The sequence below is a fragment of the Ahaetulla prasina genome, chromosome 4, assembly GCF_028640845.1.
Source record: "Ahaetulla prasina isolate Xishuangbanna chromosome 4, ASM2864084v1, whole genome shotgun sequence".
Lineage (NCBI taxonomy): Eukaryota > Metazoa > Chordata > Lepidosauria > Squamata > Colubridae > Ahaetulla > Ahaetulla prasina.
In genome coordinates, this window is record NC_080542.1 from 34,186,751 (window position 1) to 34,212,388 (window position 25,638).

Consider the following 25,638-nt stretch of genomic DNA (forward strand, 5'->3'; position numbering starts at 1 on the left):
CACAAGACAGCAATCCAACAACAAAGCCATCATAAGATATCAGAAACGGGAGTCTGAGCAAGCCCCGTCCCAAGGCCTGGATAAATACATCTTCAAGCTTTCTGCAAGTAATTGGGTGGGATATAGATCTTGGGGGAAAGGGTTCATTTAGGGGGCTAATGCCACTGGGTCTCCAAAGATGGCACTGTTTAATTGAGGGGCTCTGGAATGCATCCAGTCTGCTGAATTGTGCTATGCTGAGAATCCACAAGTTAAAATGCTGCTAGCATCTGAAAACCAAAGATTTCAAGTTTAGGTGAATGTTCTACTATTTCTTAAAGGCTATTCAGATTGCTTTTCACTTAAGAAGTTTTAGTCATCTTGCCCTAACCCTGGATTTAAGCAATTCCCAAGCAATGAGAAAGAAGACTGTGAAAAGAGGGTAGGGGCAGAGTGAATATTTGACAGTGTATGAGAAGAAAAAAAAATAGCATCATCTTGTATAGATTTCTTGAGATACATTTTACTCCCTAAACGTCTGCCTGGTAAATGTGCATTGGAGTATAACCTTAAGAAGGATATGGAAAATGACAGGATTTAAAGAGTTCCTCGCCACGCATAGTCAGTTTTGAGAGTTTGCAGCATGTTTAAAATATTGATGTATGTCTTGGGTGCTCCAAGACAGAACTTCCATAGGTTAGAGAGCTCACTCAAAGAATAGCTGCTGGGCACAGAATATCCATTTAATGTAACCGTTCAGGATATTCACTCTCTATGCCAGTGGTAGTCAACCTGGTCCCTACCGCCCACTAGTGGGCGTTCCAGCTTTCATGGTGGGCGGAAGGGTTTTGTCCGATACTGAAGCACTTTCCTTTTTTTTAATTTAATTGACTTTTTAAAAAATTTTCATAGCATTATTTAAAAACATTTTCATTAGGTTTTCATAAAATTTCCCGTGACAATTTAAATTTCTAAAAATATACTATTCGGATCGCCCATGCATAAGTTTAGTTCATGTTACGTAAGTGAAACTAAATAGTTCAACTGCAAACAAAAGAGCCTCGTCCCAGAATAGCTCGCACATCTCCCCCCACACCACCCTGCTGTAACAGACAAGCAGAGCTGGTAGTTGGTGCCCTCCCAAACCCAACCCACGATGCGCGAGAGGCATGCACAGGCGACGATACGTGGCGTATTACTGTGGAACTGGTGGGCGGTTAGAAAATTTTACTACTAACAGAGATACAAAAATGGGTGGTAGGTATAAAAAGGTTGACTACCCCTGCTCTATGCTATGCCTTCTAATTGGTTTTTGACTTTTTATTTTTTATTTTTTATTATATATATATATTTCTCCTGAAGGACTCAGGGCGGTTCACAGCCAGTAAAAACAAAATACATATAATACAAATTAAAAACAATATAAAAAACTGATTTGATTAATGGCCTAAAATTTTTTAAATACAATTAAACCCCGTTTAAAACCCCTAATTCAAAACCCCGATTTAAAACTATGTTCAAGCTAGTCCTGCACGTCGAAACAACAACGTCTTCAGCTCACGGTGAAAGGTCCGGAGGTCGGGGAGTTGATGAAACCCCAGAGGCAGTTCGTTCCAGAGGGCGGGAGCCCCCACAGAGAAGGCCCTCCCCCTGGAGGTCGCCAGCTGACATTGTTTGGCTGACGGTATCCGGAGGAGGACCTCTCTGTGAGAGCGCACTGGTCAGTGTGAGGCTACTGGTGGCAGTAGGCAGTCCCGTAAGTACCCCGGTCCTAAGCCATGGAGCGCTTTAAAGGTGATGACAAGTACCTTGAATTGAACCCGGAAGACCACTGGGAGCCAGTGCAGATTGCATGGGAGAGGTGTCACACAGGAGCCACGAGGTGCTTCCGCTATCACCCGCGCAGCCGCATTCTGGACCAGTTGAAGCCTCCGGGTACCCTTCAAGGGGAGCGTTGCAGTAGTCCAGGTGGGATGTAACAAGGGCATGAGTGACTGTGCATAAGGAAGCCCGGCCCAGAAAGGGGCGCAACTAGCATATCAGGCAAACCTGATAAAAAGCTCCCCTGGCGACGGCCGTCATATGTTCTTCTAAAGATAGCCATGCATCCAGGAGGATGCCCAGATTGCGAGCCCTTTCCGTGGGGGCCAACAACTCGTCCCCAACGGTCAGTGATGGAATTAGCTGACTGTACCGGGTCGCCGGCATCCACAGCCACTCGGTCTTGGTGGGATTGAGTCTGAGTCTGTTTCTCCCCATCCAGACCCGTACGACCTCAAGGCACTGGGACATCACTTCAACAGCCTCGTTGGGGTGGTTAGGGGTGGAAATGAACAGCTGAGTATCGTCAGCGTATAGATGACAACTCACCCCAAAACCACGGATGATCTCATCCAGTGGCTTCATATAGATGTTAAACAGAAGAGGCAAGAGAACTGACCCTTGCGGCACCCCACATAAGAGGCGCCTCGGGGCCGATCTCTGCCCTCCTGTCAACACCGGCTGTGACCGGTCGGAGTGGTAGGAGCAGAACCACCGATGAACGGTGCCCACCACTCCAAGTCCCCCGAGCCAGCGCAGCAGGATACCATGGTCGATGGTATCAAAAGCCCCTGAGAGATCTAATAGGACCAGGACAGAGGAGCAACCTCTGTCCCGAGCCCTCCAGAGATCATCAACCAATGCGACCAAGGCTGTTTCCGTGCTGTAAGCAGGCTGGAAACCGGACTGGAACGGATCTAGATAGACAGTTTCATCCAGGTACTGGGGCAACTGTCGTGCAACCACACTCTCAACAACCTTTGCCACAAAACGAAGGTTGGAGACAGGACGGTAATTTCCTAAAATAGCTGGATCCAGGGAAGGCTTCTTGAGGAGGGGCCTCACCATCGCCTCTTTCAAGGCGGTAGGGAAGACACCCTCCATCAAAGAAGCGTTCACAATTCCCTGGAGCCAGCCTCATGTCACCTCCTGGGTGGCCAGTACCAGCCAGGAGGGACACGGGTCCAATAAACATGTGGTCGCATTCAGTCCCCCCAGTATCCTGTCTATGTCCTCAGGAGCCACAGAATCAAACTCATCCCAGATAGTAACCCCAAGACCTGCCTCTCCCACCCCGCCCGTATCTACCCAATCTGTGTCCAACCCTTCCCGAATCTGAGCAATTTTATCAAACAGATATTGTCCAAACTCCTCAGCTTGACTCTGTAAGGGATCCTCCACTGCTCCCTGTTGAAGGAGCAAGCGGGTGACCCTAAACAGGGCGGCTGGGCGGTTATCTGCTGGTGCAATGAGAGTGGAAAAATATTCCCGTTTTGCCACCCTCATCGCCACTAGATAGGTCCGAATTTGAGACCTAACTAGTGTCCGGTCAGATTTGGAGCGGTTGGCCCTCCAGATACTCTCTAGGTGTCTTCTCCGGCGCTTCATCTCCCTTAGCCCCTCGGAATACCAAGGGGCTAATCGAGATCAGCACCGAGTCAGAGGCTGCAAAGGCACGACTCGATCTAGAGCACCAGCCGCTGCCCGATCCTAGGTGGCGACTAGAGCTCCAGCCGAGTCATGGGCTAAATCCTCTGGGAATGGCCCAAGCTCCATTTGGAACCTCTCAGGGTCCATCAGGTTCCTGGGATGGAACCAACGAATTGGTTCCGTCTCCCTGTGGCGGGGGTCGGCGGTTCGAAAATCCAGCTGAAGGAGCGAATGATCTGACCATGACAGGGGTCTGGTAACTAACTCCCCTAACTCCAGATCATTCAACCACTGTCCAGAGACAAAAAACAAGTCCAGAGTGTTTCCCCCGATGTGAGTGGGACCGTTCACTAACTGGGTCAGGTCCAAGGCTGTCATGGAAGCCATGAACTCCCGAGCTGACATGGATGCCACCCCTGCTGACGGCAGATTGAAATCCCCCATGATCATAAGCCTGGGAGTCTCCACCGCAGTCGTGGCAATCACATCCGGTAGCTCGGGCAGGGTTTCTGTCACGCAGCAAGGAGCCAGGTACGTGATCAGTAAACCCACCTGCATCCCCCGGCCCAACTTCACAAGGAGGAACTCACATCCGGCTATCTGTGGCACAGTGATCTCCCTTGGCTCTAGACTCTCGTTGATAATAACCGCCACCCCCCACCCCTACCCTGGGCCCTCGCCTGATGGAATGCACGGAAACCCGGTGGGCACATCTCTACCAGGGGAACCCCTCCTTCCGTGCCCAACCAGGTCTCCGAAATGCCTATCGGGTCCGCGCCCCCTCTGTATAAGATCAGAGATGAGGGGGGCTTTATTTACAACGGACCTTGCAACTCCTGAGAACTGCCTAGAATTTTTCCCTGTTGTTTTCTTAGCAAGGTTTTCAGAAGTAGTTTGCCACTGCCTGCTTACTAGGACTGAGAGAGAGAGAGTGACTGGCCCACTGTCACCCAACAGCCTTCATGCCTAAAATGAAACTAGAACTTGCTGTCTCCCTATTTCTAGTTTTGATGCCTTAACCTCCATACCAAACTGGCTCTCGGAATGTTCTCTGCCTCCTTCCTCTTTTCTCTTGTCAGGGAAGGCAAAGCACCAGACCACTGCCATCCAGCATTTTTATACTGCATGTGGGTTTTGTCGGCTGAAAGGCATGGAAATAAAATGCTTGCCACAGGACCTTTGTTTTATTTATTTATGAATTTTATTTGCCACCCATCTCAGTGCAGGTGACTTTCAGCAGCTTTGCATCCTGATCATGTCTGGTCTTTCTCTTTCCCACTTAAATTAATACTTAACAATGAATTCCAGTGGAATAAGAGACTGGTGGCACCATGGAATTTTCGGTGGATATACTGATGCACTATGATGTTACATGGTCAAGCATTTCTATACACATTTGGTTTAGAACAGATTAAAGTACAGTACAACAGTTGGTGATGCCGGGAAGAAATCCCTGCTGCTGTTATATCTCTAATGTCTTTCGAGTGATTCCTTACTTAGGCCTCAGTCAATCTAGTGCAGTTTCCAAACTATCCACTTGATGGCGACTTCTTACAGCGTAAAAGGATTTCCAGCTTGGCTAGAGGAGGACACAAGATATCTTACAAACACTTGGTGTTTAAGTGACAATCAGCAGACTAAAGGTGCTTTTCCTGCAGCTCCAGGGGTCTGCATGCAATTTTCCATCCAAAAATCTGTAGCCTAGACCTTCAGAAAATGTTACCTGGTTTTAACGTTGCAATATAGAAGGAAATTATTGAATACACCTAGAGAGTAATCACGACCGTGTTTAATTCTAATTATGTCGAAGTATGTACAAGTATGTAGTCCTTGAATTCCAGCAATTTATTTCATGACTGTTCAGCATCACAAAAGTATTAAAAAGTGACTTATGACCATTCTTTGTAGACCATCACAGTGTCCCATCAGCTACATAATCAAAATTTGGGTGCTTGGTAACTAGCATGTATTTACAATGGTTACAGTGTTCTGGGGTTACATGGTGGTGGGTTGCTTCTGGTTCTATGCGGTTCTATAGAACTGATAGTAAAACCAGTAGGAGGCTCCGCCGACCCGTCCTGATGTTATCAAGGGGCTTCTGCGCATGTGCAGAAGCACACACACGTGCTCCCATTGCGAACCGGTAATAAAGGTAAGTAGAACCCACCCCTCGGTTACGTGGTCCTCATTGGTGACTTTTCCAGATAGCTTCCAACAAGCTAAGTCAATGGGAAGCTGGATTCACTTAATGGCTGTGATTTACTTAATAATCATGGCAAAAGTGGTTGTAAAATTGGAACAACCACTTTGCTTAAACAACAGAAGTTCCAGTCTTGATTGTAGTCATAGGTTGAGGACTACCTGTTAAATAATTTGATTTTTTTACTTGGTCACCTTCCAGTATATTTTAACAAGGGAAATGTGTTATACAAATATTAAGTATAGCACTTGTCCTGGAGAAAAACCTGGATGCCTTTGATAAGAGCATTTTAGCTCTTTTTCCTCTTAAATAGGGGTGTCAGACTTAAGGCCTACGCGCCAGATCTGGCCTCTGGGGCTATCCTTGAAACAGCAAAGGACTGGCCTGCGATGCTTCTGCCTTCGAAAATAGAGGCCCCGTTTTCGGTCTGGATGGCCTCCTGCAGCCCTCTGCCAGCAAAAATGGAGCTCAGGGGTGAGTGATGTCAAGCTGCGCCCCTCCCCCCTGAGATCAAATAGAACCCTGATGCAGCCCTCAATGAAATCGATTTTGACACCCCTGATTTAGATAAAGCCACGCAAAGCACAAGCAAGGCCTTGCGTAGTACAATAATGATCAGAAAATATGGGAACTGCAGGCCAAAATACAGTGTCGATGAAGATATTTTCCAGTGCCTTTGAGGAAAGGAAAACCACTGAAATAAATTAAACAGCTTTGAAAAAAGGAAATCCAAGTTGCTGCTGTTCCCATCACTCCTTTCCTGTATTAAGCCACTGTCTTTTGCAGTTTACTGGATTTGTGCCACCAGATGGCGCCATAGGCCTAAAAGAAGAACCGGGGATTTCTTTCCTCCACTTGGCAGTTCTTTCCTTTCACCCATTTTCACTATTATAAATAAATGCTGTCCTTGATGGTCCAGCCTTTTCTCACCATGTTTTTGCTTTGCCGTTTGTCTTGATTACCCAGCAAGCCAGAAAGCGCATGAGCCTGTTTATGTTCCTCTCCCCTCATACCTTGTTTTCCAACTAGAATTCCAACCAAATACCACCCATTCATTTTTGTTTTATCTTCCTGCCAGGACTTTACACAGTCAAAAGGCAGATATAGCAACAGTCACAATAACTGAAGAATCAAACCGTTAGTTTGATCACATCAGTTTAAATACATTTTCTTGCAATGAAGTCTCACGGAACTAAAGAAAAATGGCAGATTTCTAGTCTTGAAACAATAGTCCTCAACTTATGGCCACAACTGAGTCCAAAATTTATATTGCTAAGTGAAACATTTGTTCAGTCAACGTTGCTCCATTCTGTGACCTTTCTTGCCGTGGTTGTTAAGTTAATCACTACAGTTGTTAAGTTAGTAACCTGGTTGTTAAGTGAATCTGGCTTCCCCATTGACTTTGCTTATTAGAAGGTCACAAAAGGTGCTCACATGACCCAAGGACACTGCAACTGTCATAAATAAGAACTAGTTGCCAGGTGTGCGAATTTTAATCACGTGATCATTGGGATGCTGCAAAGGCAGGAAGTGTGGAAAATAGTCCTAAATTACTTTTCTCAGTGCTGTTGTAACTTTGCATAGTCATTAAATGAATTGTTGTAATTTGAGGACTATCTATAGCAAGGGCCCCCAACCTTTCGGACCTCAGGGACCACTAAATTCATAATCTTAAATCCTACAGATCACTAATATGATCTGCCTAATGACCAGCTGGGTGGACATTAATTAGGGCATCTTTTGGAAACTTCATAGTCATGTGAGTGGATGGGTATGGCCAACTCAAGGTCATTCATGTTGAGGGGCACCTCACCAGACTCTACTCACCCCTCTCCTGCCAGCCATTCCTTGCTTCCCGCCTGGGCTCTTAGGGCCCAACAGGAAGCAGTTGTTGGAGTTAAGCCACTACCATGAGAAAGAATTGGCAAAATAGCTCAGTTCAAATTGGATCTGGCTGAGAAGGAGCTCAGCAGAAGCATCTCACTCAGGATTAGGAGCATAGGCTTTCCAAGCAAAGGGAAGACATGCAGGAGTGCAAGGCCAGGTATTGGGACCTGGAGGCTCAGCAGGCTGAGATGGTCAGCCAGTTCCAGGCCATGATGCAGTCCTACTGGAACAAAGTCCTCCAGCTCCTTGCCACCAGCAGCACTTCCCTCTGGCCTTCGCCCAAAGCCCCACACCAAGAGGCTGAAGCAGACCCCAAGTTGGAATTTCTGTCCGCCTGCAACCAGCACAAAAAGATCCTGAAGGGGGAGACTTTCTGCAGCAACACAAATGTTCATTGCATGTATCCGGCCCATGGGCCATTGTTTGAGGACTCCTAATTTAGTGCAATATAAAAAAATGCAAATAAATTTTCTACGGACCTCCAAAATATTCTTGCGGACCACTAGAGGTCCACGGACCACCAATTGGTGACTGTTGATCTATAGTTTATTTTTTGTCAGCGGAAGATGGGTGCAAAGTTGTTAGGATTGATACTAAAGGAGGGGTATCAAACTGGTGGCCTGCGGGCCAGATGTGTCACGGGCCATACCCACCCCAGCTACCCAAAGGGGTAAAACATCACAAAAGTCACGTAATGGCAATGTGACAACCATGAGTTTGACACCTGTGTACTAAAGGTAAAGGTAAATTCATTTAGATACAAGCAATCATTTGGATAGGTGGGTCTTCTGACACTACCCTTCTCCATTTTGAAGCTCTTCTGTCTCAAAAATCTCTAGAATCCAGACATATAGGAAATCCTGGGACTTGTAGTCATCCAGTGATAATAGAAGAGAGAGGGGTTAGGGGAGAGAGAGAGAGAGAGAGAGAGAGAGACCTGGCCAGATTTTGTTTCAAAGTAGACAAAAGCCTGTTAGCCTGTTATATGCCTGGCAAACTATCCAGTTTCTATATAATGGACTGAAAACTTGATGTAAGAAGGAATAGGTCACTAACATGTAGGCTAAATGGGGCTGCCTTTGAAGACTGCATGGAAGCTGCAACTGATGCATAAAACAGGCCACAACTTTTTAATTTTCTCTCTCTCTCTCTCTCCCTCCCTCCCCTCCCTCTCTGTCTCTCTCTCTCACACACACATACATACACAAAAGTTTTAAAAACCAAGTTACAACATAAGTTAATATAAAGTAAGGAAAAAAATAAATAAAAAGAAATCAAAGAGAGAGCTAAAAGTGCAAGAAAAGAAGTAAAAGAAAAATAGAAAAGAAAGAAAGAAAGAAGTGGCTTCTGATATAATTTATTGGAATAAATAGCAGATATAAGTATAATTATAAATTTACCTCTTTTTCTGAAATTACTGTCATGACTGTCTTCTTTCTATAATCTATCCTATCTGTCTATCCTGTCTAATCATCAAAACCATAAATCTATATTTTTCTGTTTTGTTATGCAAAAAGTTCATAAAGTTTCCAGCAGAGGTGGGTTTCAGCAGGTTCTGACCAGTTCTGGAGAACTGGTAGCGGAAATTTTGAGTAGTTCGGAGAACCAGTAAATACCATCTCTGACTGGCCCTGCCCCCATCTATTCTCTGTCTCCCAAGTCCCAGCTGATTGGGAGGAAATGGGGATTTTGCAGTATCCTTCCCCTGCCACGCCCACCAAGCCATGCTGCGCCCACCAAGCCACACCCACAGAACTGGTAGTAAAAAAATTTGAAACCCACCACTGGTTTCCAGTCATCAATAAATATTGATATTGTCTTTTCTCTAATCAAATACATCAGCTTGGCCTTCTGACAAATTCTGTCATCTTCACCCATCAATTCTTTGCTAGCAGGGTCCCATCTTCTGAGGAATGAGACCCTCAGAATATATGACCTATATAGAATCAATATTTTGAATGCCACATGAATTATCTTCCAAACCTCCCATGTAAAATTCAAAGTACTAGTTTTAACTTATAAAATTCATTGTGAATTGGGGCCTGAATATTTGACCCGCCTAATTGTAATTGGCATGTTGGGCTTCCCATCTCCAGGTGAGATTTGGGTGGGGAGGACAAAGAACACGGTTTTCAATATATATTGAGTCTTTTGGAACAGCTACATCATGGAGATCTGGATGGTGCCTTCCTGATGGTGTTTAGAAAGGTCAAGATGGAGCTTTTCTGCACTGTTTTTAATTAATATCAAGCATTCTTACTGAATCTTATAAGCATTTGTTGCAATTTGCATGACAAGATTAAATTATTAATATATTGGTTTTTTTGCCTTTTAAATTATTTTTATGGATTTTATTCATATTTGCAAAGAAATCCATTGATATTCTTATAAAGTTAATGAGATTTAAGTATTTAAATGAATAAATAAATAAAATGGTAATATTGACAAAAAATAAGATTGTATTTCAGCACTCTGGTTGAGATCAAGATGGCTTTCAAAGAGCCCATGAAATAATGGAGTCCACTTTCATCAAAATAAAATATTAGGAAATGTCCTTATATATACAACACACACACACACACACACACACACACACACACACACACCTATGTTGAGGGTATATATGAACTCTGTAAAAGGTAAAGGTAAAGCACATATGTGCTAGTCGTTCCTGACTCTAGGGGGCGGTGCTCATCTCCATTTCAAAGCTGAAGAGCCAGTGCTGTCCGAAGGTGTCTCCGTGGTCATTTGGTTGGCATGACTAAATGCCAAAGGTGCATGGAACACTATTACCTTCCCACAAAGGTGGACCCTATTTTTCTACTTGCATTTTTTACGTGCTTCCGAACTGCTAGGTTGGCAGAAGCTGGGACAAGTAATGGAAGCTCATCCTGTTATGCGGCACTAGGGATATGAATTTCTGAATTGCCGACCTTTCGACTGACAAGCTCAGAGTCTTAGCCAACTGAGCCACCGCGTCCCTCATGATCTCTGTAGGATTGCTTTTAACTTGGTTAACTAAGCAAGCTAAGCTGTCATGGTTCCAAGGAATGATCCTAATCAATTCAGGACTCTGAAGCTGTAGCTTTTCTCAAAGATTTCCTTTATTGAGTACATCATATTGGCACGTTCAAGTGTGAATCCAACTCTAAATATTTCCCACGGTTTGGTATAATTAAAACAATAGATATTCCCTACTCCCCCCCCCTCCGCCCCACCCGGTATCACAGATCATGTTGACCAACCAGGTAAGTGGCAGGCTTCTCAGTTGCTCCCTCTGGCTGTTACGTGTGCTCATTGAGATGATCTTGGTTCCCATGAGCCTTATCTATGTTATGTCTGGCATATTAGAAGAAAACACTTCACACTCCATTGGTCACCCCTACCCCCATATGTATGGCAACTAAGAAATGAAGAAAAATGGAATATGGCTTCAGCTAAAGTCATTTCAAGAGTTGACATGAGCATTATGTGAGATTACTGAATGTATGTTTTTCTTCCAATTTATTCCTGGGGGCATTGTCTTATATTTAATGACATCTTTCTATCAGGCGAGTGCAGCAGATGGTTTGTGTGTGTGCTCTGAAGACTGGTGATTTATTTAAATCAGGGGTGTGCAACTTTTCCAAAACTGAAGGTTGTGTGGATAAGTTGGGCACCATATCCCATAAAGGAGATGAAGGTGGACATGTAGACAAAAACCCCGTCTACAGTACTAGGAGATAAGAACTTCTAGCAGCATTTGAAGACCTCAGTGGCTTGGCTGGATAGTTATCTATTAAACCTAGTGTGGTGAAACCTGCAGTGGGCAAAGCAGTGAGTTTAATGACCTCTTAAGCAGAGGTGGGTTTCAGCAGGTTCTGACCAGTTCTGGAGAACTGGTAGCGGAAATTTTGAGTAGTTTGGAGAACCGGTAGTAAAAATGCTGACTGCCCCTGCCCCCATCTATTCTCTGCCTCCCAAGTCCCAGCTGATCGGGAGAAAATGGGGATTTTGCAGTAACCTTCCCTGGATTGGGGAGGGAATGGAGATTTTACAGTATCCTTCCCCTGCCACGCCCACCAAGCCACGCCCACCAAGCCATGCCATGCCCACAAAGCCACACCCACAGAACCTGTAGTAACAAAATCTGAAATCCACCACTGCCCTTAAGTCTTTCCAACTTAAGATTCTGTGATTGCATCCAAGGGAGGCCTTTGTGTGCTTTTGCTCTGAGTTCACAAATAGAACAGAAGTTGAAGCAAGTAAACTGTACTCCTGGCCATTTTAGATGGGCTTTCTCTTTTTTTTCAAAGAAACCCACCTTTATTCCTACAATATGGAGGGATAGATCAAATCACCCAAAGAAGAAAACAATGAAAATAATCTGCACAAAAAGAGTTGGAGTTCTATCACTGATATCCAAAATTATGGCCTTTGTGGCAAGGAGGGATTTTTACTGGTGTACCAAAGCCAAGGAAGCCCCCTCTCAAGTTTCTATATAATGTATCTCTTCCAACAGCACAATTCAGAGGAGATCCCAAGAGAGAATTTAATACTGGGGCAGATAGTGCTCCTCCAAACAGATTTGAGAATTATGTTATAAAATTCAACATTAATACATTTTAAGAGCAACAGCTTTCTTGATGTGTTCTGGCTCATCAGAACTTAACAGGCACTAATTGTCAAACCACTTTAGTACCTATGTTTTAGAAATTGTTCCTTCCCTTCCCTTCCCTTTTTCCTTTTCCCTTTTCCCTTTTCCCTTTCCTTTCTCCTGATTCATAGGCTAGTAAAATCAAGCCTGGGTATGTTTATTAAGCAGTTAAAATCCTGTGCTTGCACAGTTGTCACTCAGAGAATCATGATTATAGACAATCTTGACTATGACTTGCATAACTGGTGTTGGGGCATGTTTTGACTCCTTCAGAAGCTTCTGCCGCTTCTACCATAGACTAAACTATATTTTGCTCGCTTCAATATCAACTGTTTTCTATCAAATGTAGATATGGGGGCACTGTGCCCTTTTCAGATGGGGAATTCTAAGTATTGCTTATGCTACATTTCCCAGCGTCTTTTATCGCTGACAAACAAGGCCTGTGACTTGCATTTTGGTAGTTTTTCAGCCATCTTTTAGTTTTTTCACAGTTATTCCAGAGCTAATGACTGCTAGTGGGGGTCAGATTTCATTTTTACTGTGCACAGGAAGGTGAATTCTCTTTCTGTTAATCAACAAATTCATGGGATCATACAATATATACATATACCTATAAAGAATCCTGGGATGCATCTAGCCCAATGCTTCAAAACCTGGGTTAATTACTCAAAATTCAGAAAAAGTGGCTTTTCTTTGGGTAACCATACACAAACCCATTACCCATTCACAACAGGGACATTAAAGGGTTTTACCTACATTGGGTGAAAAAGACTTTCTGAGAAGTACTTTTGGTTAACAAAGGAAAATGTTTGGGAAGTATTGATCTAGTTCCTGCCCATTCCATTATATACGACACGACTGAAGAACTAGTTGCGGCCTGGGAACAGGCCACGGCTGGAGCTTTGGACTGTGTTGTGCCTTTGCGGCCTCTGACCCGGCGCCGGTCTCAACCAGCTCCTTGGTTCTCCGAGGAGCTGAGGGAGATGAAACGCCGGAGAAGATGCCTAGAGAGTGTCTGGAGATCCAGCCGTTCTGAGGCTGACTGGACACTAGTTAGGTCCTATAGCAGGACCTACCTAGTGGCACTGAGTGTCGTGTCCCACTCCTCCGCTGACGGCTGGGTCAGGGAAATCCGAATCAGGCTTGCCTCTGCAGCTCTGCCGAAAGTCCTAGCAAAGTCCTCAGAGCAGGCAGGAGACCAGTAAGTAACTTCAGCAACATAAGTTCGACTTTTGCCTGACTCAGAGACTGCCAGAAAGTAGATCCTTTATATAGGCCATGGGGTGTGGCTCTATGACTCAGCACTCATTAAGGCCTGCCCCTCCCTTCCTTCTGTTGCCTCCGCCTCTCCAATCTTCTGATGTGAGGGTCACTCCAATCAGCTGTTGTTGGGAGTAAACCCTCCTCAGGCTCACCTGCTGTGGAGGAGGGGGAGGGGTCTAGCTGCTCCGTTTGCCTGGGCATGGAGTCAGGGCTGGGGGAGGGAGATGCTCCTTCTTCTGCAGTTTGTGTGGGCATGGAGCCAGGACTTGAGCCGGGAGGCATACATTCCTCAGTGTTCGGGAGCAGGTAAGAAGGCCCCGGTGCTCTGAGGGCAGGCAAGACACAACACTGAGGGATGCGAAACGTTCCTATGTTTCCTCCCTCATTGCGTCGGCAGATAACCGCCCGGCCGCCCTGTTTCGGGTGACCCGTTCTCTCCTTCAACAGGAGGGGCGGGAGGACCCCCTACAGGGGCGTGCCGAGGAGTTTAACAGTTATCTATACGATAAAATCGTTCAGCTTCGGGACGGATTGGATCAAAATTGGGTAGATCCAGACGAGAGTTCCGAGACCCGTCTTGTTGAGGTGGTTTGGGATGATTTTGACCCTGTGACTTCCGAGGACATGGACAGGTTCCTGGGTAGGCTGAATGCCACCACATGTTTACTGGATCCATGCCTCTCCTGGTTGGTACTGGCTACACAGGAGGTGACACGAGGCTGGCTCTGGGGGATTACAAATGCTTCTTTGCGGGAGGGGGTCTTTCCCGCTGCCTTGAAAGAGGCGGTGGTGAGACCTCTCCTCAAGAAGCCTTCCCTGGACCCAGCTGTTTTAGGGAATTACCGGCCAGTCTCCAATCTTCGCTTTACGGCGAAGGTTGTAGAGAGTGCGGTGGCATGTCAGCTACCCCAGTACCTGGATGAGCTGTCTATCTAGACCCGTTCCAGTCCGACTTTCGGCCTGGATACAGTACGGAGACAGCTTTGGTCGCGCTGGTGGATGATCTCTGGAGGGCCAGGGACAAGGGTTATTCCTCTGCCATGGTCCTATTAGACCTCTCAGCGGCTTTTGATACCGTCGACCATGGTATCCTGCTGCGCTGGTTGGAGGGGTTGGGAGTGGGAGGCATCATTTATCGGTGGTTCTCCTCCTACCTCTCTGACCGGATGCAGACAGTGTTGACAGGGGGGCAGAGATCGACTCCGAGGTGCCTCATGTGTGGGGTGCCGCAGGGATCGATTCTCTCACCCCTCCTGTTCAACATCTACATGAAGCCGCTGGGTGAGATCATTAGTGGCTTTGGGGTGAGATACCAACTGTACGCTGATGATACTCAGCTGTACTTTTCCACCCCGGGCCACCCCAGCGAAGCTGTCGAAGTGCTGTCCCGGTGTTTGGAAGCCGTACGGGTCTGGATGGGGAGGAACAGGCTCAAACTTAATCCCTCCAAGATGGAGTGGCTGTGGATGCCGGCACCTCGGTACAGTCAGTTGCAGATGCGGCTGTCTATTGGGGGCGAGTCATTGTCCCCGATGGAGAAGGTACGCAACTTGGGCGTGCTCCTGGATGGTCGGTTGTCCTTTGAAGATCATTTGACGACCGTCTCCAAGAGAGCTTTTTATCAGGTTCGCCTGATCCGCCAGTTGCGTCTCTTCCTGGACCAGGATGCCCTATGCACGGTCACTCATGCTCTCGTTACCTCTCGTCTGGACTACTGCAATGCTCTCTACATGGGGCTCCCCTTGAAGAGCACCTGGAGACTTCAGCTAGTCCAGAATGCGGCTGCGCGGGTTATTGAGGGAGCGGTTCGGAGCTTCCACGTAACACCTATCCTGCGCAGACTGCACTGGCTACCTGTTGTTTTCTGGGTGCGCTTCAAGGTATTGGTTACCACCTTTAAAGCGCTCCATGGGTTAGGACCGGGCTACTTACGGGACCGTCTACTGCCGGCCTCTATCTCCCAGCGTCCAGTGCGTTCCCACAGAGAGGGACTCCTCAGGGTGCCGTCAGCCAAACAGTGTCGACTGGCAGCCCCCAGGGGGAGGGCCTTCTCTGTGGGGGCTCTTACCCTGTGGAACGAACTTCCCCTCGGGCTTTGACAACTACCTGACCTTAGGACCTTTCGCCGCGAACTTAAAACCTATTTATTTTGTATGGCCGGACTGGCCTGATTTTAAATTCTAAATTTTAAATTTTAATTGAATTTTGATGGGTTTTAAATTTCTGTAATTTTATGGGGTGTAATGTTATTTTAAATTTTCTGGCAAATTTGAATCAGTTTTTTAAGGGTTGTTTTAATTATTGTGTATGTTTCTGTTTGTATTTTATTTGCCTGTTCACTGCCCTGAGTCCTTCGGGAGAAGGGCGGTATACAAATTAAAACAACATCATCATCATCATCATCATCATCATCATCATCATCATCATCATCATCATCATCATCATTATTATTATTATTATTATTATTATTATTATTATTATTATTATTATTATATAGAAGAGAAGAGAAGAGAAAAGAAGAGAAGAGAAGAGAATAGAATAGATTTTTTTATTGGCCAAATGTGATTAGACACACAAGGAATTTGTCTTGGTGCATATGCTCTCAGTGTACATAAAAGAAAAGATATCTTCATCAAGGTATAATACTTAAACACTTAATGATACAACACTTATAGATATCTCCTGTGACAGAGAGTTTACCCTTCCTAGATATATTCTGTTCCACTGCTCTCTTACCACTAGGATTTTTTTCCAGATGGCCACCAAAATCTACTTTATTGTAATTCAATCCCATTGTTTCTTGTCCTGTTTTTTGGAACAATTTCAAGAAAGTCAATTTTCTATAGGGTAACCCTTCAAATACTTGAAGAAAGCCATCATGTCTCCTCATAGTCTTCTCCATGCTAAATATCCCAGTGTTTCCAACCTCCCTGCAAAATTTCTTCCTTCTAGGCTCTTTTTCATCCTAGTTCTTGTTTGATAAACTCCAGTTTTTTAATGGCTTTCCAAAAATATGGATGTAATGTGGGCGACGTGGTCTAATCAATGCAACCGAGGGGAATAATGATTTCCTTTGATTTGATACTATACTTCTGTTAATGCAACCTGGAATTGGTTGGCTTGCTTTGCAACTGTTTTCATCTAATTGTGAATTGCTGCAACTCCAATTATATGCACATATATATGTACATGAGCCAAGTCATAAATCATGCATCATAACTCATAAATGGCTAATTTTATACATAATACTTCATACATAATAATACATAACCAAGAAAATCAATTTTTGGTTTGTGTGTTCTAAATACATATATGTACATCAGTCGAGGGTGGCAAAAAAAGAGAGAAGGGGAGAAATGAAGCACTTCTTCCTTGTTCAGACTTCCTAATTCGTCTGTAAATCTGCAATTTTTACTGAAAAAAAGGGAGCGGAAACAGTGGTGAGGACATGTTTGTTTAAGCTGGCTGGTGACTTTGTATCACTGGATGATTTCCTGCTTGGAATTGAACAAATTCCTTCCTATTCCCCAGAGAAAACAGAAAAATGAGGGGTGAGTGGTGGGTGAGGACAAGCTCACATAAATAAACACAAGGCAGGGGGAACTAGAATTCATATTAGCCTAAGAACACAAAAGTGAAAAACTGCATAAAATGAGATTTTAGAATCACATCTGGGAATAAAGTGACTTTATAATTTTAAATTAAATGATAGAGACCAGAGAATAAAAACTGCAAACAAGGGAGGGAAAAGACATATTTTGTTTTTGAGGGAAGGGAGCAGATATATTCACATTTGTTCTCTAAAGCAGTGATTTTCAAAGTTGGCAACTTTAAGATGTGTGAGCTTCAATTCCCAGAATTCCCCAGCCAGCACTGCTCTAAAACCACAGCTGTGGTTGTTTCTAGAGAAAAATGTTATAGTGCTTAGTTCTAGAGGGGAAAAAATGTTATGAGAAAAACAGATGGTATATTTCCTGCTGTAATTACCATTCTTATCCCTCCTAACTAATGTGCATATCTCGTCTTCTTTTTTAAAGAATGCATCTTTAGTTTTCATTAGTACAGTCAAAATATATTCATAATTTTAAAAAGGCTATTTTTTATGATCCATGAGAGAGTTAAGATTGATGTCACAAGTTAAATGGATGCTGATGAACTTCATCTGGGTGCCCCATGTTGCATCCCTAAAAGACCATATCTGCCTATGTAGCTGATCCAAGGACATGCCAATCTAAGCCTGTCAGATCAAAGCAAACCTTGATCGAGATGGTGATAGTTCTTTTCATTCTGTTCTCTGCAGAAGCTCTTCTGCAAACCCTACTGATGGTCAGCTAACCTTGTGCATTGCTATTTAAATTCTGAGCCGTGGATAATTTCTCAAAATATGGAATATTTCATAACACCTCAAACAGCAGTAAAATGTAGAAGAAAGTCCATGCTGTGGCAATAAAAAAGGCATTTATTACAAAAGACGCAAACTGTGTTTACTTCACAATTTTTCCTTTGTTTATATGATCTGACTTGGAGAATAAATGTGCAAAACACATGGTTTCTTTTCTTCAGGAAAGCTGTGAGTTTTAGGTTTGAGTTTGATAGAGTGTTGTCTTTAGTTAAACAAGAGTTAAACATCTCCTTAGTTTAGTTTTAGTTAAACATCTCTTTGGTTAAACAAGATAAGCAATTAACCAGACAAGTCCATTTTTTCTGTGGTATCCATAGGTTACTCCAAGGTAAGAAAAGCTGATTGTATAACTTCTCATCATCTCAGCAACAGCAGTTCTTCAGAACAGCAGTCACCAACTGGTGGTCTGTGGACTACTGGTGGTCCATGAGAAAATTTTGGTGGTCTGCAGAAAAATTATTTGCATTTTTTATTGCACTAAATCAGGGGTCCTTAATCTATGGCCCCTGGGCCAGATACATGTGATGAACATTTGTGCTGCTGCAGAGAGTCTCCTCCATCAGGGTCTTTTTGTGTCAGAGAGGGGTAAAAATTCTGACTTGGGGTCTGTTTCGGCCACCTGGTGTGGGGCTTTGGGCGAAGGCTGGTGGGAAGTGCTGCTGGTGGCAAAGAGCTGGAGAGCCTTGTTCCAGTGGGACTGCCTCATGGCCTGGAACTGGCTGACCATTTCAGCCCGCTGAGCTTCCAGGCACTGGTACTTGGCCTTGCACACCCGCAGGTCTTCCACACCCGCAGGTCTTCTCTCTGCTTGGGAAGCTTATGCTTGTGGTCCTCAGTGAAGTGCTTTTGCTGAGTCTCCTTCTCGATCAGATCCAGTTTGAACTGAGTAACTATTTTGCCAACTCTTTCTCATGGTGACTGCTTAGCTCCAACAACTGCTTCCTGTTGGGGCCCTAAGGAGCCTGGGCAGGGAGGTGAGGAGTGGCAAGTAAAGGCTGGCAAGGCACCCCTTGACGTGAGTGACATTGAGCTGGCCACCCCAACCCAGTCACATGACCACCTTACCAAGCCCACCCAGCCGGTCATTAGGCAGATCATATTAGTTGTCCATGGAATTTAAAATTATGAAATTAGTGGTCCCTGAGGTCTGAAAGGTTGGTTACCCCTGCTTCAGTATATTAGGATATGAATATGTTCAATTAAAAAAAAAACTAGCATATGTGTCATCTATTTATTTTGGTAAGTACAGAAATTGGGTTGAGTATAGCAGTGGTAGGTTTCAATTTTTTTTACTACTGGTTCTGTGGGTGTGGCTTGGTGGGCGTGGCGTGGCTTGGGTGTGGCTTGGTAGGCATGGCAGGTGAAAGATACTGTAAAATCCCCATTCCCTTCCCAATCTAGGAGAAGTTTATTGCAAAATCCCCATTTCCTCCCGATCAGCTGGGACTTGGGAAGCAGAGAATAGATGGGGGTGGGGCCAGTCAGAGTTTTTACTACCGGTTCTCCAAACTATTCAAAATTTCCGCTGCCGGTTCTCAAGAACTGGTCAGAACCTGCTGAAACCTACCTCTGGAGTGTAGGTATAATTTGATAGATACTGCCTATATTCAGAACAATAAATAAATGAATAATAAAAAAGGCCAAGCTCTAAACATTATGAGTAAAAAGTATGGGTACATCCCAGTAATGTAAAAAGGGGCACGTGTAAAACAAATGAAATAATAGAAAATATTATATAAAATGCCTGGGTATATTGACTTAAAACAGTGTATCTGTCCCTGACATCTTTCAGATATGTTTGATATATGAGTCATCACCCCCAGCCACTGTGGTCAGTTAGATTTTAAAATCCAACCCACCATGATAGTGTTAGGGATGGAAGACTGGTATAGAAAAAAAATATAAGACAGACAGGATAAGACTTTTAAAGTTATGCTTGGTAAGAGGACAGAATGCAATGTTGTTCTCATGACACAACCAATGTGTCCCTCATGTAATCCCTAATTACCCCATGGAACCTCTTCCTCCAAGATGTATGGATTGCTACAAGCTTGAGAAGGGGGATCAGAATTGGAAGGTCAGAGCCATGATGTAGGTAGGGGAAGAAGAACCCACATGCAGTCACTGTTGCCTTCTTAATGGTGAAGCTTCTGAGAATATTTAGTTTACTCATTATGGGAAACAGAGGAAGCTGTACAAGATAGACTGGACTCTTACATTAAGAGCCCATTTAGTATAGTGGTTAAGGTGCAGGACCAGAGACTCTGAGTTTCAATTCTCCTTTAGGTATGGAAGCTGGCCAGCTCACTTTGGGCCAGTCACTCTCTCTTAGCCTAGCCACCTCACCTCAGATGGATGTTGTAGGAAAAACAGGAGAGCATCTTATGTATGTCCCCTTGAGTTGAACACAATCAAATCAACTAATCGATCCATCCACGTTTTTAATTACCTAGTTTCTCCCCTCTCCTTTCCAACCAAATGCAATTTCTATAGGGCATAATCATAGAAATAGGGTTGTTTAAATCAGAAGGAAGGAAATTTCGTAACTGGCATTTTGGCCAAAGATGAGAGGAAAAGAGTGAAATAATTTTTCAAGACATGTCTTTGTGGGAAAAGAGGCCTAGGAACTGGCCAAAGACATACTTTTCTCCCCTCTCCAACTTTTCTTCTTTTTCTATTATAAATAAATAAAACCGCTGAGCAGAAGAGATCAGCAAAGTTGCAGACATTTAGCGCCCCCTTCTGCCCCCCTGCTGTCACCCGAATTCCTGGGTCTCTGCAAACGCACTGGCCCAAATGATCCCACCCATTTCTCCCGGACCCTCCCTCTCCCTATCATTGGCTAGCCGCTTTCTTCGGAGGAATTTAAAAAGGAGAAAGTCCGTCAGCTCGGGAAGCCAGAAGACTGCCGGACGCACCTGCTCTCCTGCTGACATGCCGATCTTCCGAGGTATGGCTTCTTTCGGCCTCCTGCTCTTCTTTCTCCAAATCAACCTTCACATCGGGCGAAGCTGGCAAGTGCTTAAAAACGATGCCGCGGAGTTCATCCCCGATTTTCTGGACAAGACCTTTGGAGCAGCGGAGCAGCCAGTGCAAGCCGCGTTTGCGTACAACGAGACCGAAATTACGAGCAACCGAGCCCACCAAGAGCGGAGGAATTCCCAGGTTCCTTCAGGAAGGATGGGTAAGACAATTCAAACAATCTCTCTAACCTGCTTTCCGTGTTTTCAGCTGATTGGTCTGGTATTGTGATAATTTCTTTTTCGGGAGAACTGCAGGTTACCAGGATGCTGTTTTCTAGAGGTCGGGATGGGCCAACTAGTCCAATACTGATCAGCGAAAAAAATTCTTTCTTTCCTTTCCGTTCCTTTTTCCTTTCTTTTCCTTTTTCCTTTCCTTTCTTTCCTTTTTCCTTTCCTTTCCTTCCTTTCCCTTTCTTTTTCCTTTCCTTTCCTTTCCTTTCCTTTCCTTTCCTTTCCTTTCTTTTTCCTTTCCCTTTCCCTTTCCCTTCTCTTCTTTTCTCTTCCTTTATAGGTGTCCAGATTTAAAGCTAAGATTGGACATAGATGGCATTTGTAACCCTGGTTATATTAATATGATGAAGTAATGAATAATGTGCACCCTAATGTAAATTCTGCTTTTTCATATTTGTATCCTGATCTTACAGGCAAATATAAGAAGCAGTGGTTATATTGCAATGTTGTCACACATGTTTGGACACTTGTCCTCAACTTCAGGGAACCCTGCAGGTTTAGCATGTTCTGTTATATTCTGTTAGAAAAATCTGTCTGAATTATTAACAGCCATTCATATCATTTGACTTTGTGCAGAGGCCAAGCTAGGCAAGAGGCCTCTAGAAGGGTGTTTCTCAACCTTAGCAGCTTGAAGATGTGTGGACTTCAACCCCCTCAATTCCCTAGCCAGAATAGGAATTCTGGGAGTTGAAGTCCACACATCTTCAAGCTGCCAAATTTGAGAAGCACTGCTCTAGAACAGGGGTCTCCAAGCTTGGCAACTTTAAGCCTGGAGGACTTCAACTCCCAGAATACCTCAGCCAGCAAAGAATACCAGAATACCCCAACCAGGCTTAAAGTGGCCAAGGTTGGGGACTCCTGCTCTAGAATATATTTTAGACTGCTCTTTAAAGGCATTGCAGATTGGCTTCTTTCAATTTGTGTGCCAGCATGCCCAGTCAATCTAAACAGCCAGAGGTATTTGGCATCTCTGCTTCTCCTTTTCAAATCTGTCTCTGATTAGTCTTCTACATTCAACTTTTGTCACAGGAGGAAAGCCAAAGCTAGTCTTCCCAAAATGAATTTGAGAAAATATCTGGAATGTTTGGGATACAGGAGGCAATCTCTCTCTCTCTCTCTCTCTCTCTTTTTCACCATCTGAGGGGTTTCCTTTTATCAGTGAATAACTGGGGCTTGAAACAAAGTGTTCTGGTATAGGAGGCTTCAATTCAGACTGCCAAATGGAGTTATCAGAAAACTCAGGTTTTCTAATATTGTAGTAAAACTTCTGAGAAATATAGTATTAAAATTTTAAGGGCCTGTCATAGATAGATTTGCAAATCAATGGTCAGACATGACTTGCATGCTTAGAATCTGCTCCATCACTTCACTGTTACCAAAGTGTTTGTGCATCCTGAAAACTCTTGAATTTCAAGAAACTAACGTTGTGTTGAGTCAAAATGGGGCTGGATTGTTTTGAATTTCAGTCTGCTGATTAGTAGAACTTTTTAGACATATAGCAGGACAACTTGGCTGACGTCTTGCCTTTGCTGAAAAAATTTTCACTCTCCTCCAATATTTGGGGGCTAGATGGCGCTGTGGAACTATCAAAGCACATTATGGGCACTTTCAGAATAGGGTTGCCATGGTTGATATGCCCAAACAAAAACAACAACAAAACATTCATTTAGCAGAAGACAATCAAAAGATTGGGCTGCAGCCAGCTTGCCAGTCCAGTTTGCATTCTACACCTTTAGAGTACAGGTACAGCTAGCAGCATGGTTGATAATGTAGCTTATGCCTGAGATCAGTGATTTGATTTGCAGTCTTTCCCATTTTTAAAAAAAGTAATTAGATAAAGAGCCTAAGAAGTATCAAAGCACATATTGGTTGGCACCTGGGTTGGCACGTTATCAAGTCTGGCACCATGTTAGAGTCCAGGCCCTAAATCTTCTTCAACAATCTGTCAAAATTTTTAGATTCCTATTTTGCATATTGTTGGAGCAATGTTTATATTCCTTAAGAGCTCTCCAAGGTCCTGCAAAGATCCAGTCACAAGACTGCGAGAGCATAAATCAGTTTCTAATCTGCTCCACATCAAATTGTAGATAAATTCTAACCATTCACTAGCAACCTGAAACACTAAACTTCCTCCCAGTATCTAGATATATTTTTTTAAGTGCTAGAATGATTTATTGTGCTGGTTGCACAATTGCATTGTTTCCTTCTTGATGTAAGAGGCCTCCAATAGGCTTCAGTGCAATAATTTATTTTCCTTCCTCCATAGAACCCCTGCAATTTGGCTGCCGTGAAGTCTATTCCACCCGATACGTTACCAGTGGCCCTTGTCGCAGCACCAAGCCAATTAAGGAGCTCGTGTGTTCTGGCCAATGCTTGCCAACTCATCTCCTCCCCAATTCAATTGGTAAGGGGAAATGGTGGAGGCAGCATGCCATGGATTACCGCTGCATCCCGGCACAAGGTCAATTCCAACGTGTCCAGTTAGCCTGCCCTGGTGAGGATATTCAGTTTATCAAGGCCAGAATCATCACCTCCTGCAAATGCAAGCGTTACACTCGTTACCACAATCGTTCTCAGCTCAAGGACTTCAGCAAGGAGACCACCCGTCCTCAGAGAAACAAAAAACCTCGGGTCCCCAGGGCCAGGGGCAGCAAGACCAACCAGGTGGAGCTGGAGAATTCCTTCTAGATGGAGGCTGTTGGTGAGACCTCAGCCCAGAAGAGTAGAGATTTTTGCCTCACCCACCCTCTCTTTTTGACGGCACTGGGATCAAAATGGGACTGAGCGAAGGGAGGGCCATGGCCATCATGGCTGCTCTCCCAACCAGAGGTTCAAAATTGGTGTGGCTGAAAGCTATCAGTTTTGGATGAGAGCTCCAAGGGGGAGGGAAGAATTCAATTTGAGCAGGTAGAAGCAGTTCTCAGTCCGAGAGAGGAGTGGCTCAGAGATTAGAGGGGGTTGCATTGTCTATAACATTGAAGGGGGAGGCATGCTCTGTGCACTACTACTTTTTTTCAAGACTTCTTTGTTCTTCCTTAATGGACAAAGGATTAGCATCTCTCTAGCAAAATAGCCAGGTGTTTGTGTATAATAATCCAAACTTACCAGATCACTGTCTTTAAAACAGATTTACCCAATCAGGTGCCTTCCAGTCGTGTTGGGACTACATCTCCCAGAATTCCTTTTCTGAAGTTGCTGGTATCATGGTATCTACCATCTACAGGGTGGAATGTGCAGTTTTAATACTTTGCCACCTTTATTTCTTTCTGCAGCTGTTTATGATGGATGGTTTCCTATTGTGCTGCAGCACTGCCTGAACTATAACATTTGTTATTTTAAAAACATGGAGAAGTCCCATCACAATGTACACATAGTGTTTGTTGTGCTGATCTGTACAGACAGCTAACTTTTCTGAGTTACATATAAAGGTGTGATCTCTCTGTGGTGAGACATCCAGATAATTCTGGACATCATTCCTGATACTAAAGCTGGGTACATGCAAATTTCAACATTGGGTGGGAGGTGGGGCTGGGATGGGACATAAAGGCTTTAATACAATCTCTTGGGTTTTAATATGTGACAAAACTCAGCTATGATGGACATCAGAAGTGGGCCTGCAACATGAATAAAATGGTTACTTCATTCTTCCATGAAAAAATGGGGAAGACAAGCAACTCCAAAATTAAGTTTATTAAAAAAAATTCTATTCTGTATATCAATCCTTGACTATGCAACTATGGGGAATGTAAATTGCTCAAAATACTCCATGCATTTGTAGCTAAGTTCCAGTAATGGTCACTGTACTATCTGTACTATCCACCCTTTCCTAAATACCCTACAGCTCTTGTAGGCAGAGATGTGATCATCTGCCCCTGAAGCCAAAAGGCCTAATCATTGAGAATTAAAATAATTTACTTGTTGGGATTGTGTCTTAAAACTCATTGTCTTTGTGTACCAGGTTCAGTGCACTACATTGGGGTTAAATCATACAGCAAAATGCCTTCCTTTTCATAGCAGCTTCTATATATGTTGGAATATGATTTCATGCTGGATGCTGGTGTTGAGAACTGTAGTCCAACACATATAATGGCACCAAATTGGGGAAAGATGAAGAACTTAGAACATGTGTATACTATTTTTTGCATTTCAAACATTATGAATTGTAACTTCAAACATTTCTTACCATAGGCCATATCTTCTCTGGATGCTGGGAGTTGTAGTTCAGCAACATCTGGAAGCCACAGGTGGCTTAAAGAACCTTCGGTTCCCATTCCTTTACTTAGTGTAGCCTATAAGCTTTCGAGCTTATATTATTGGGAAAACCGCCGCCAGTCTTTGGGTGGCACAGATGTTGCTAAATATTGCCAAGCTGCAAATTATAATAACAGTACAACATTCCAGATCTGACTCCACCTCTTCCCAATTGCTAGACTCATAAGATGCACAGCCTTTTCTTCAACCTGAATAGATGTTGTTTGCAGTGGAAGATGTGGCAGTGAAAAAGTTGACTTCCCTAAGATTTAAATAACATCTTTATTTATTTCCT

The 25,638-nt window shown here is 44.0% G+C and overlaps 1 protein-coding gene across 1 annotated transcript; it reads left to right on the forward strand.

The window, feature by feature from the left end:
* Positions 1-20,772: 20,772 nt before the first annotated feature.
* On the forward strand, positions 20,773-23,780 carry SOST (sclerostin). The gene is made up of 2 exons (XM_058182681.1): positions 20,773-21,022; positions 23,359-23,780. The coding sequence occupies exons 1-2, from the start codon at positions 20,773-20,775 to the stop codon at positions 23,778-23,780; spliced, it is 672 nt and encodes a 223-aa protein (XP_058038664.1).
* The last annotated feature ends 1,858 nt before the right edge of the window (positions 23,781-25,638 follow it).

Bases quoted from the DNA above. Each gene is read 5' to 3' on its own strand.
- SOST (XM_058182681.1), top strand. From the start codon at position 20,773: ATGCCGATCTTCCGAGGTATGGCTTCTTTCGGCCTCCTGCTCTTCTTT. The intron at 21,023-23,358 runs GTAAGACAATTC...CTTCCTCCATAG, and splicing joins GGTTCCTTCAGGAAGGATGG to AACCCCTGCAATTTGGCTGC.